The sequence below is a fragment of the Anabrus simplex genome, chromosome 1 (genome assembly GCF_040414725.1).
Source record: "Anabrus simplex isolate iqAnaSimp1 chromosome 1, ASM4041472v1, whole genome shotgun sequence".
NCBI classification, from domain to species: domain Eukaryota; kingdom Metazoa; phylum Arthropoda; class Insecta; order Orthoptera; family Tettigoniidae; genus Anabrus; species Anabrus simplex.
The window spans coordinates 1,083,847,944-1,083,861,924 of NC_090265.1; the positions used below are offsets into that span (position 1 = coordinate 1,083,847,944).

Genomic DNA, 13,981 nt, shown 5'->3' on the forward strand with positions numbered 1-13,981 from the left:
TACTGAAAACAATGGTTGTGTAGACAAGGCATTGCCTTTAGACATTGGGCATTGTGTAGATGGGTATGAATTCTCCGGAGAGCAGAAAACGAGCTTTCAGGGCTACACGCAGGAAAAGTTCCACATAATTGCACCAGGTAACAGAGCCATCGGACTTACCCCTACCCCTAAACAGAAGTTGCTGGGCCAAGTCACACACTACACTCATTAAACAAGACATTGCGTACCTGTTTTTTAATAATAATAATAATAATAATAATAATAATAATAATAATAATAATAATAATAATAATAATAATAATAATAATGCTACTTGCTTTATGTCCGACTAACTACTTTTACGGTCTCCGGAGACGCCGAGGTGCCGGAATTTTGGCCCGCAGGAGTTCTTTTACGTGCCAGTAAATCTACCGACACGAGGCTGACGTATTTGAGCACCTTCAAATATCACCGGACTGAGCCAGGATCTGATATAGTCTTCAAGTCTTTTAATTCAGGAGTTGGTCTGCCATTCGAAATATTATTTCCCACTGGTGTCAACTGTACTGTTAGATTGAGGCCCACGTTCTGTTATAATCTCTGGGAAGTATTTTGCCGGGATCAGTGGTTCAGACTGCTGAAGCGCTGGTCTTTTGACCCCAACTTGACAGGTTCGACCCTTGCTTAGTCCGATGGTATTTGAAGGTGCTCAAGTATGTCAGCCTCATATCGGTGGATTTACTGGCACGTTTTTAAAGAACTCCCGCGGGACTAAATTCCGGCACCTCAGCGTCTCCGAAAACCATAAAAGTAGTCAGTTGGACGTAAAACCAATAACATTATTGGAAGTATTTTCTTTAGCAGTTTCCGCGACTCCACCTGCGTTAAGCAGGAGTATTAGATTTGTGCACTGTTGGTAACAATAATGGCCAGTGCAATAATTTACTCTGTGTCAAGTTCCATACTGTACCTTCCTTCGACCTCCACATCAATTAGCGTGTCTAAGGCCATAGTCAGAAAACATTACTTTCTCAAGAACCTATACTTGTAACAGATTAAGCAGTGTATTCTCTTTCGAGGGTCCCAGCCTACATTCCCTGTTTTCCACGTCAAACTTCCTCTTACAGACCGAAAAGGTATAAGGATTGTCGGACTAGCACCACTAATGGATACACCCTTAACAGCTCGATGTACAATCGCTCTGGGCCGCATGCTCGATATCTACAGTACTTTTAACATGGTAAGCATGTCATTTTCGGACAAACTGTTACAAGAAAATGCTCATATGTATTTTTATAGGACATTTGATTCTTAATCCTAATTCTTGTTTCGATAATACTAATAGATTACCTTTTAGTTTGGCGTTTATTCGATAAAGCATGCACTGAAAAATAGAGAAAAGTCCCGAAAATCTGTTACGGTATCTGTATATGTTATGTCTCGGTACTCCAATACTTTCACTCTTGAAATAAAATACGTAGTAAAGTACAAATTTTAAATAGAATATTATTTAGTAAACAGGCAGTTTTATGTTAATACTTCAGTATCTTTATAATTGAAAATTAAATTAAAATATACATCCGGGAGATAATGGGTTCGAATCCCACTGTCGGCAGCCCTGAAGATGGTTTTCCGTGGTTTCCTATTTTCATGCTAGTCAAATGCTTGGGCTGTACCTTAATTAAGGCCACCGTCTCTTCCTCCCTACTCCTAGATCTTTCCTATCCCATCGTCGCCATAAGACCTATCTGTGTTGGTGCGAGGTAAAGCAAATTGAAAAAAATATAATATTGTGGTATTTAGTTCTAGTTAGTAGTTAGATACGTACGCATATTTCCATAAAATAAATGTTAAAAGTGTATTTGACACCATTTAAAAATTAAATTAATGATGAAGTAGTAACTTCAGTGTTTAAGTTTTTGTTCAAAAATACAAGCACTTCTCACATTGTCGGTGTCGAGCCGACTTCTTTTTCTATCACATATGAGTCCTGCCTGTGCTAAAAAGTCTCTCAGAAAATACTCTATGTGCAGGTATATATAAATACATCACAGCTAGTTTTCACAACTTTGGAAACTTCGTATTTGTCTTCCAATATTCGTAAACACTTGAAAGGTGAGATAAAGACAAAGAGAAAGTCACCTCCGTACAGGCCATGAAGGCTCTTGGAAGAGTGGAAGGTAAAGGCTTCCACCATTGTTAACCGCGGCACGTGATGGGGTAGAGTGGTTAGCTCTACGCCCGGCCGCCTTTGCCCCCAGGAATTAACCTGGTACTCATCTTTGGTGTAGGCTGAGTGAACCTTAGGGCCATATGCACCTCCGGAAGCGGAAATCTCGTTTCTTAAATTTTACGACTTCCTGACGGGGATTCGAACCCACGTCCTTCCGGGCGAACCGAGCACGCCTTTACCGCCTCGGCCGGGCAGCCCCTGAAAGGTGAGATAACAGATATTATTTAGAGTATATTGTGATTTCGTCTTTGGAAGTGTTAACTGACAATGTATTTGCAGTGTAATTTTCTTGGATAATGTTGCCGTACAAGTATCACATACCAGGCAATTTCGCTGGCTCCGAAAAATGGGTCATCTCAAATAAAATTTAAGTGCAATCTACGAGTATAATTTCACCAAAGATTTGAGTACGTGTACACAGCATATTAAAATGGAGGTACAAGCTTATCTCTTCAGTTGTAGATTCAGGACCCTCCTGTTGATTAGCAAGTAGTAGCAATTTGTCTATAGCAGCAGTGAGAGCACTCGGACTGCGAAAAATTCGTCTTTTTAAGGAGGTGTCCAACAGCATTGCAATGGGACATATTTAATTCTCTTCATCGTCTTTTTACCGCATATTAATTGCATCCAGCAATGATTGTCTTATTGTCACAATTCCTGATCCACTGTGTCATGGCTTCTGCAGATGAAATATGACACTGTTCACAATGGTGATTGTCATTGTAGAAGAACTTAAGGCAAGGGCTGCTTGTTCAAAAATGTTTAATTTATTTTTCAATATGTCCCCCTTGTGAACTGCAAGATTTAAAGGAAGGGTAAGGTTGGCAGATGTGGATATATTGACTCTCTCCTGTTCTTAAAGTACTTTTAGCTTATGAAGAGTTGAAATCCATCGTATAGGTTCATCTGATGTCAGGCGGTGTTGTAGAGAAAGATGTTTCTGTGCAGCTTTGAGAATCTTCGTGGATTTTGAGGAATGTTTGAAACGTCCTCCTAATTTTTCCCATACCGCAATGAGATTCCCAATATTCTTTGAACTAAAAAGTCCTTCTTTCTGAACAAGATTTGTGTATGATTTTTTTTTATAGTTGCTTTACGTCGCACCGACACAGATAGGTCTTATGGCGACGATGGGACAGGGAAGGGCTAGGAGTGGGAAGAAAGCGGCCGTGGCCTTAAGTAAGGTACAGCCCCAGCATTTGCCTGGTGTGAAAATGGGAAACCACGGCAAACCATTTTCAGGGCTGCCGACAGTGGGGTTCGAACCTACTATCTCCCGAATACTGGATACTGGCCGCATTTAAGCGACTGCAGCTATCGAGCTTGGTGTGTGTATGATCTAAACACGACAAATGGGGAAATTTTCCCGAAGTGCATTTACAACATTACGACCGTAGTCATTAATCTCACCTACTATCAATTAAACTCCAAGTCTCTAATTGTCTTCCTCAAGAAATTTGCAGTATGTTCACCCGTGTGCCTCACTTCTTCATGTGGTATTACTTCAATGCTTATGTACTGTAATTTCTACTCCTGGTCTACAAAGTGAACTATGATACTTAGGTATTCGTCGGTTGCTGTTGATATCCAAAAATGAATACCAGGTTAATTCCTGGGGGCAAAGGCGGCCGGGCGTAGAGCTAACCACTCTACCCCATCACGCGCCACGGTTAACGATGGTGGAAGCCTTTACCTTCCACTCCTCCAAGGGCCTTCATGACCTGTACGGAGGTGTCTTGTCTTGTTGTTGTTGTTGTTGATATCCACAAATCTATTGTAACAGCTATGCCATCTGCATTTTGGAGCTCATATTTTACTCTTGTTTCTACTTCTGGTTACATTTGGAGGATGTCATATGCTATGTGCTTATGAGTAGGTGTATTACTGTATATTTAGGTTCAAGGTGCTGAATCAACTACTTAAATCGGTTATCTTCTATAGTGCTAAATTGCTGGTTGTCTTTGCTTATCATGTAAGCTATTTTCGCGCTAATTACCTTCGATCGATTATATCCCGGTTTAAATTTGTATTTACCGTCCAGTAAAAATGTGAGAGTATGTTCTCTAGTATTTGAGTACTGTGATGATATTGTTCATGATGATAACGAGAACAATGACTTCGAAAAGGAACGAACGGGCACAGCCTACTCCAATGACATTTCTTCACTTGTTACTCTTTCACTGCTTCAACATTTTGTGTTGGGATGATCATGTTCAGTAAAAATAATGTTATGAACTGAGATGGCATGCTGCTTTTGCTTGCTAGTGTTGTGAGCTTATCCTCCTCGCGAGAAATTCTCTGTACAAATGCGACAAATGGCACAGGATTCAGTTGGAAATAGTTCCACATTTCACTCGTATTATCCACAAGTGACAGATTGTTTCTTGTTTCAAAATAACTACTGACTTACTGACTAGTAATCTCATCATCATCATCATCATCTGTTTACCCTCCAGGTTCGGTTTTTCCCTCGGACGTAGCGAGGGATCCCACCTCTACCCCCTCAAGGGCAGTGTCCTGGAGCCTCAGACTCTTGGTCGGTGGATACAACTGGGGAGAATGACCAGTACCTCGCCCAGGCGTCCTCACCTGCTATGCTGAACAGGGGCCTTGTGGAGGGATGGGAAGATTGGAAGGGATAGACAAGGAAGAGGGAAGGAAGCGGCCGTGGCCTTAAGTTAGGTACCATCCCGGCATTCGCCTGGAGGAGAAGTGGGAAACCACGGAAAACCACTTCGAGGATGGCTGAGGTGGGAATCGAACCCACCTCTACTCAGTTGACCTCCCGAGGCTGAGTGGACCCCGTTCCAGCTTTTCAAATTTTCGTGGGAGAGCCGGGAATCGAACCCGGACCTCCGGGGGTGGCAGCTAATCACGCTAACCACTACACCACAGAGGCAACTAATAATATAAAAATCAGAATCAGGTTTCATGGTAAGAGTGGTGACATTTTCACAGTAAGTTGCTTCCTTGCTTGTGATTTGACTACATCACAGGATTTGTTTACTGAATGTCTCTGTTACTTGTTACACATTTTACATCCGGAGCGTGGTTTCTCCATAGCCAACCAAACTGAAAATAATGCTACAAATTATCACAATAACACGTTCGAAAGTATCTATTGACAATTATAGAAAATTCTGAATGACTGTAGTTATAGGCTATATCTACTTGTTCTGCTGTGTCAGAAACAATGTACCGAGCTCGATAGCTGCAGTCGCTTAAGTGCGGCCAGTATCCAGTATTCGGGAGATAGTAGGTTCGAACACCACTGTCGGCAGCCCTGAAGATGGTTTTCCGTGGTTTCCCATTTTCACACCAGGCAAGTGCTGGGGTTTACCTTAATTAAGGCCACGGACGCTTCCTTCTCACTCCTAGCCCTTTCCTCTCCCATCGTCGTCATAAGATCTATCTGTGTCGGTGCGACGTAAAGCAAAAAAAAAAAAAAAAAAAAAGCAGAAACAATGTATTCAACCTTCTCCTTCATTTAGATCTCGCCATTCTAGGTAGGACCCCATCCTCACAGACGGGTAGGTCGTTCATGGGCGTCAACTCGAAAGACCTGCCGTAGTAGCTTCTCCTAAAATTTCCTCCCTGCTTTAAACAGTTCAAAAATTGTAGATAGGGACAGTAATGTTTCGTACTGATCACGGTACTATCAAGACTGTGATTATTATTATTATTATTATTATTATTATTATTATTATTATTATTATTATTATTATTATTATTATTATTATTATCTTTTAGACGTTTAAGGTCATTAAAGACCAAAATAAGCAACATTTCCACATTTTTAGAAGCTTTTCTTGCAGCCCAGTATCGTTGCATTCTACCTTCTCTGGCAGCATGTCTTCTTTCTGCTGCTTACTCGCTGCTCTGCTGTTCTTCACAGAAGCCCTTGAACTTATTGATCTGGTGTCGGTACTTGGTCCTGTTAATAATGTCTTCACGATTTAGTCCAATTATTTTCAGATCCTTCCTACCCTCCCTGAACCACATCACATGCGTTAGGTCTACTATCGAGTATGGTAAAAAATGTTCCTAGTCAACCGCTTGTCATCCATTCTAACTAGGTGGCCATAGAAGTTGAGTCGTCGCTTCTTGATGGATTATTATTATTATTATTATTATTATTATTATTATTATTATTATTATTATTATTATTACTATTATTATTATTATTAATTTTATTATTATTTGGTGTTACTAGTATTTGTAATTATATACTGTATATAGATTTATAAGTTATTATACAGTAGTTAGTGTAACAGGGGCCTTGAGCCCTAACTTAGCAACAAATAAAGGCATTGCTATATGTCTGTCTATCTATCTAAATCATATATCACGCCATCCGTCACTAAATCATTCAGACGTCTCCATAGTCCTCTGATATTTCCACGTTGTCATAAAGTATTCAGATGATTTCCACGTCCCCAACCCAGCCCACTGTAACGGGAACGGAATTTTAAAGCTGAATTAAATTCATAAAGAAAATGGAGAATAAATTAATTTTCTCAAACGATTATTTTTCTCATCCCTACCTAGGTAAACACTTGAACTTCAACACTTGTCTCTTATGAAGGAAAATGTCACACAGGGGTTAATTGCAATTCATTGTTGAAAGCTCCCGTTGATTATCAAGTGATGACTACGCATACGTACAGAATTATAAGAAAGCTCTACAGTCTTACCTGAGCTGATAAGGAGACCTTGTCCCAGCCACGGTCTGAAGAATTCGTACTCCACTGATTTATTCAACATCTCGGTACTGCCCAAGATCAGCTGAAACATATAATATCGTGTAGAGACATCATCTTCATTTAAATTCTAGTATAATAGTTCTTAGCGAAAAATGCATGATTATGGTAACATTAAAGAAGTCTCCCGTCTGGTGATATGATATGTCTGACTAGAAAATAATCAATGGGTATCAGAATCGTATTGGATCCGATTCGCTGTGGCAGCGATCGGCCGGAGAGATGTACAAGTATCCTAGAGGATTCGTTGTTGTTGTTGTTGTTGTTGTTGAGCTTGCGTCATCATTAGTCATCAACACTCTGTTGTGTAAAACTAGAACCTACATATTTGTTTCGGTGCTGTCTCAAAATATCCGAGTCTCAAAATATCTGAACATGAAACTAACAGAAAACAGCATCAATACGTAGAAATACGTAGCCAAAATAAATAAACTAGTGAGTCTCAAATTATCCGAGAAGTGTAGGTAGTTGCACAGGTGACAAGATTTTAAAACTGACATTCTTAAAAAGTTTTATTTGCTGGAGCCGGGCTGAGTGGCTCAGACGGTTGAGGCGCTGGCCTTCTGACCTCAACTTGGCAGGTTCGATCCTGGCTCAGTCCGGTGGTATTTGAAGGTGCTCAAATACGACAGCCTCATGTCGGTAGATTAACTGGCACGTAAAAGAAGTCCAGTGAGACTAAATTCCGGCATCTCGACGTCTCCGAAAACCGTAAAAATAGTTAGTGGGACGTAAAGCAAAATAACATTATTATTATTATTATTATTATTATTATTATTATTATTATTATTATCTGGATGCCTGTACATCGCTACAGTGAGTGTGAATTTTTTTTAAAGTCGTTTTATTTTGAGCAATTTTTTTTACTACCTCCATCGACCAGTGGCTGACAATCTACAAATGTCATTTGAGATGTGGAACTGTCATGGAAAACAACGCCGAGCAAACAATGCTGTAGAAGGTCAGAATTGTAAGTTCAACCGTCTGATGAAATGGTGTTCTTAGCAAAAAATGCGAGTGTCCGAGGACATGTTCGGCTCGCCAGGTGCAGGTCTTTTGATTTGACACCCGTAGGCGACCTGCGTGTCGTGATGAGGAGAAAATTATGATGAAGACGACACATACACCCAGCACCCCCCACCCCTGCCAGCGAAATTAACCAATGATGGTTAAAATTCCCGACCCTACTGGGAATCTTGTTTCAAAAAAAAAAAAAAAAAAAAAAAAAAAAAAAAAAAAAAAAAAAAAACGGAGTTGAAATATCTGGTTTTTAAATGGCCGGGATGGATATCCCCAATCAATCAATCAATCAATCAATCAATCAATCAATCAATCAATCAATCTGTGATATGAACCTCGAAGGTTCGAAGAGAAGAATGAAGTATTGCATTTTAGACGAAAGAATCAATAGGTAGCTGACTCCTTGGTTGAATTGTCAGTTGAGGCCTTCCGTTCAGAGGGCCCCGGCTGGGTCGGCGATTTTAATCGCGTGTGATTAATTCTTCTGAATGGAATTAACCAATGAAATTTAAAATCCCCGACCCGGCCGGGAATCTAACCCGGGACCTTCTGAACCGAAGACCAGTACGCTGACCATTCAGTCAACGAGTCAGGCGCGATATAAACGTAATCAGTTAGAAGGTATGGGATAATGTGATTACCCCAAAGAAGCAGCTGAGGTACGGGTGGTGCTGAGCAATAACATTCACAGCACGATTTGTGTATTGTGTATTGGTCATAGGACCAGTGTCCGGCTCCATGGCTAAATGGTTAGCGTGCTGGCCTTTGGTCACAGGAGTCCCAGGTTCGATTTCCGGCAGGGTCGGGATTTTAACCTTAAGTGGTTAATTTCGCTGGCACGGGGGCTGGGTGTATGTGTCGTCTTCATCATCATTTCATCCTCATCACGACGCGCAGGTCGCCTACGGGCGTGAAATCAAAAGACCTGCATATGGCGAGCCGAACTTGTCCTCGGACACTCCCGGCACTAAAAGCTATACGCCATTTTTATTATTTATAGGACCAGTGTGCTGCAGTGGCACTGTCTGGCCTATCGAGGAAAGCAATGACAAACTACCGGACTCTACATCTCGACTAGTCACCTCATTTTGTCGCCACAACCAGTCTTTGCGGCTTCCTTACAGCCGCATATCCTCTGTTCCCACCAACTTCTGATCTGATGACCTAACAGACAGACACCTAGAAGGTACATTATTTTGTTTCACGTTATGAGAGGACACTTCAGATGATTCATAGTGCATGTAAGTACATACATACATACATACATACATACATACATTTTTTTGCTAGTAGCTTTACGTCGCACCGACACAGATTAGTCTTATGGCGACGACGGACAGGAAAGGGCTAAGAGTGGGAAGGAAGCGGCCGTGGCCTTAATTAAGGTCCAGCCCCAGCATTTGCCTGGTGTGAAAATGGGAAACCACGGAAAACCACTTTCAGGGCTGCCGACAGTGGGGTTCGAACCTACTATCTCCCGAATACTGGATACTGGCCGCACATAAGCGACTGCAGCTATCGAGCTCGGTACATACATACATACATACATACATACATACATACATACATTACATTCATATTCATACGTATTTTATATATTATATATGGAGTGATTCTTGAAATATTAAATGTTTTCACCTGGAATTGCATTCATGTTCACATTTTATTGAAGATTTTCCAAGGACGGATTTGTAAAGGGAAATTATTTCTCTTATCTCTCCGAAAATGTCGAAATAATTTGAATTGTTTTACCTGTTCAACGGGAAGGTCCGCTCTAACCAAAGGCTGCAAATTCATATTACTCGTAGAAACAAAGATGTTTCTACGACTCACTAGACAAGATTGGAGAGAGGGGTATTTGTTGACGTTATGACTTCGCTCACAGTAGAGCACTAGTGTGAGTTCGTGTTGTACAAGTATCTTGTTTGTTACTGAATAGAGCAGGGGTGTTATTTTTATAGAAAGGACTAGGTGATGTACCCGTACTTCGCTACGGGATTCTCAGAAAGACTCTCTTTGTGGTTTTGCTAACTACAGATAACTTACGCTATTACAAAAACGTCAGTAGGAATGTAGGGTTTAAAAGCAATGTTATCATATAAAATACTCGCTCAAATGATAAACCGCACATGTTCTCACTTTTAACGAACAGTACTACGATGCCGATCTAACAGTCCAAAGTTCCAGTGCTGGAATGACCAGGCCGCAGACAGCCGTGAACACTCCTCTGCCACTGTTCCGTTAAATATTCACACTGCTCATTCCAATCAGTGCCTCAGAGTAGGGATTGAATACCTCGAATGCTACGATGAACCAGTTTGTTACGTACCAGTAGTATCAGAAAATTTATGAACCAGAGGAATGGCATGCTTAAGAAGAAAGTTATCTAACTCCCCAGCTACTTCCCGCCAATATTCAGGCAGGCTGTTATACTCGGTACGACCGGGAAAGTTAGCCGTGCGGTTAGGTTCGCGCAGCTGTGAGTTTGCATCCGGGAGGTAGTGGGTTCGAAAACCACTGTCGACAGCCCTGAAGATAGTTTTCCGTGGTCTTCCATTTTCACACCAGGCAAATGCTGGGGCTGTATCGTAATTAACGCCAGGGCCGCTTCCTTTCCACTCCTAGCCTTTTCCTATCCCATCGTCGCCATAATACCTATCTGTGTCGGTGCGACGTAAAGCAAATTAAAAATATACTCGGTATACAGCGGTAATCCCGTCTATCGGACATGACTGGCAACAAAAGACACAAAGCACATCACAACAAACAATGGTCAATGTAATGTTATTGTTGCTCAGTGTTATGAGCTTCCTGTATTGTAGGCCTTCACATTTAGTTTTCTTTCGACGCTGTGATATTAGGGCATCTTACGAAATTACTTATAGTGTAGACTGTAGTTCCTTATTCCCCAACTTCACATAACGATTTTCATTAAATTCCGTTTACCCATTTTCTCGTGACTTGGCGCTGATAGTTGTACTTCCTCTTAAAACAATAATCACCACCACCACCACCACTTGGCGCTGATATGGACTTGGCAACAAAAATCCACATTCATGAATATCTCTATTATCATAACCGGTACGGTAAAAATGTATAATGCATAAATGATCGGAAATTTAATACTATATAACTTTAGTAATGTAGTATTTGTCGATAGGACCACTAATAACACAAATATTTCAGAATTAAATTTTAGGCTTTCCCCTAAACTACCATTGGACTGAGCGTGAATAGAAATATTTATAGCCTGGATTATAGCAACTTATATCTCGACTTTGTATACCGATTTTCACTAAAATATGGCCACTAATAACATAAAAATTCCAGAATTTAAGTTTAGGCCTTCCCCTAAATTACCATTTCTTTCAGCATGAATAAGAGTATTTATGACCTAGATTGTAGCGACTTATTTTCCGACTTTGCATACTGATTTTTATTAAGATAGGACCATTAATAACATAAATATTTGAGAATAAAATTTTAGGTCTTCCCCTAAACTACCATTTTCATCAGCGTGAATAAAATTATTTATGGCTTAGATTGTAGAGACTTATTTCCCGACTTTGCATACCGATTTTCATTACATTCTCTTTAGCCGTTTTCTAGTGATGCGTGTACATACATACATACATACATACATACAGACAGACAGACAGACAGAAATGAAAAGTACTTGTTACTATGGACATGACCGATACAGAAATACCATTCTTTTCAAATTCTGAGCAATGTACAGACAAAACTCTTATTTTATATATATAGATTACAATAAGCTTGAGTGATGAGGGTCCCACACATTAGAACCATACTATAATTCTGGTCTTACCAGAGACTTATATGCCATCTCCTTTACATCCTAACTACAACCCTAAATACGTTCATCACCCTGTGAAGAGGTCTGTCGCCTTTATTTACAACCTCGTTAATGTGATTACCCCAATGAAGGTCATTCCTTATATTAATACCTACGTAGTTACAGTGGTTCTGATGAACTATTATCACACTATCAACACAATAATTATAACTGAGAGGACTTTTCCTCTTGGTGAAACTTATAACCCGACTTTTCACCCCACTATTATCACACCATTGTCCGCTGACCATCTCACAACATTATCGACGTCTTTTTGCAGTCGCTCACAAACTTTTAACTTATTTACTGCTCTATACAGTACATCATCATCCGCAACTAGCTCTATCTGTAATCCCAGGTCTTTACTCAAATCATTTATATTTATATAATTTCTTTTGTCCGCCAGTGTACATACGTAAAAGTCCAATAATACTGCTTTGTGGGATTCCCCCCCCCCCCCTCTCTTAATCACTACAGGATCAGATAACATTTCATCTACACTAATTCTCTGAGTTCTATTTTCCAGAAATTTAGTCACCCGTTCAATCATCCTATTGTCTGGTCCATGTTTAACTTAATTCTTTTACGTACCTGTAGATCTACCAACACGAGGTTGGCCTATGCGAACACCTTCAGATTACACCGGACTGAGCCAGGATCGAACGATTTATATATTCTTCTTCTTATTGTTCTTGTACTTTTTCAATTATCTGGGGTCGGAAGTTTGTAGGATTTAGCCCAGTTTCACGGGCGCATTCCCTTCCTGACGCCAACTCTATGTGGAGGGATATGTCCACTATCGCGTGTTTCTGTGGCAGTTTGTAGTGCCATGTGTTGTATATTAATGAAAATGTGTATCAGGACCAACACAAACACCCAGTCCCCGAGCTAGAGTAATTAACTATACGCAATTAAAATCCCGGACCCAGCCGTGAATCGAATCGAACTCGGGCCCCTCTGAATCGAAGGCTACTACGCTGACCATTCAGCAAAGGAGCCGGACGATCGAACGATTAACTGAAAAATATTTACAATGCGATGGTCAGGTTCCTCCCTCAATAGTTTGGTTACACGGCCGAAGCCGTAAAGGCGTGCTCGGTTCGCCCGGAAGGACGTGGGTTCGAATCCCCGTCAGGAAGTCGTAAAATTTAAGAAACGAGATTTCCAATTCCGGAGGTGGCCTTGAGGTTCACTCAGCCTACACCAAAGATGAGTATCAGGTTAATTCCTGGGGGCAAAGGCGGCCGGGCGTAGAGCTAACCACTCTACCCCATCACGTGCCGCGGTTAACAATGGTGGAAGCCTTTACCTTCCACTCCTCCAAGGGCCTTCATGGCATGTACGGAAGTGACTTTACTTTGCTTTGCTAGACTGAGTGATGAAACGTAAAAGCTATTTCAGTGTTGAGGAGTAGCATGCAACTGTGAGCTCGGGAGATAGTGGGTTCGAATCCTACTATTGGCAGCCTTGAAGGTGGTTTTTCGAGCCGTTCCGGTAAAATACCATCCAGAATATCTTGCATTCAATTATCACCCCAATTTGCGAATTTAAGAGGTACACGGTTCATTCAGACTTGTAAGAATATCTGAGAAATTGCCTGATCTGAAAAGTAAGCCACCGGTTGTAGTAAATAACTCATCATACGACACCCACTTTCTATTGCAAAGTAAGACGGCAGCTGGCCGTAAATTCCCAGCTACAGCTTCGTAAATACACGGGTCTGGTGCATTAGATGTTGGGCCCTTTAAAGCAACGGTAACCAATCAATCAGTGATAACTCCCAGGTCATTGAGTACGTCTGCTCGACCTATTTACGTACGTTGATATCGGTCGCAGTGTGTCCAGCTCCTTGGCTGTATGGTCAACATTGTTCATAGGACCCCACGTTCGATCCCTGGCTGGATCGAGAATTATAACCACATTTGATTAATTTCTCCAGCTTGAGAGCTGGGTGTTTGAAATCGTCTTAATATATGCCTTCACCTATACACAACATAACACACTACTAATCACCACAACATAATACAATGAATAACGTTAAAATCAGGAAAGGCATCCGGCCGTAAAACAGGCTTAATCCGCATTAGTGCTGACGTCAGGTAACTGGGGACAAAGCCAGGAAAAAAAAATATC

The 13,981-nt window shown here is 40.9% G+C and overlaps 1 protein-coding gene across 1 annotated transcript in view; it reads right to left on the minus strand.

Moving 5' to 3' along the window:
* The window catches only part of LOC136876273 (cytochrome P450 4g15), a 175,511-nt gene that overhangs the window by 69,030 nt on the left and 92,500 nt on the right, over nt 1–13,981 (minus strand). Inside the window, exon 3 of the mRNA XM_067150086.2 lies at nt 6,907–6,997. Within this exon, the coding sequence (XP_067006187.2) occupies nt 6,907–6,997 (91 nt within the window). The remainder of the gene's footprint in view (nt 1–6,906; nt 6,998–13,981) is intronic.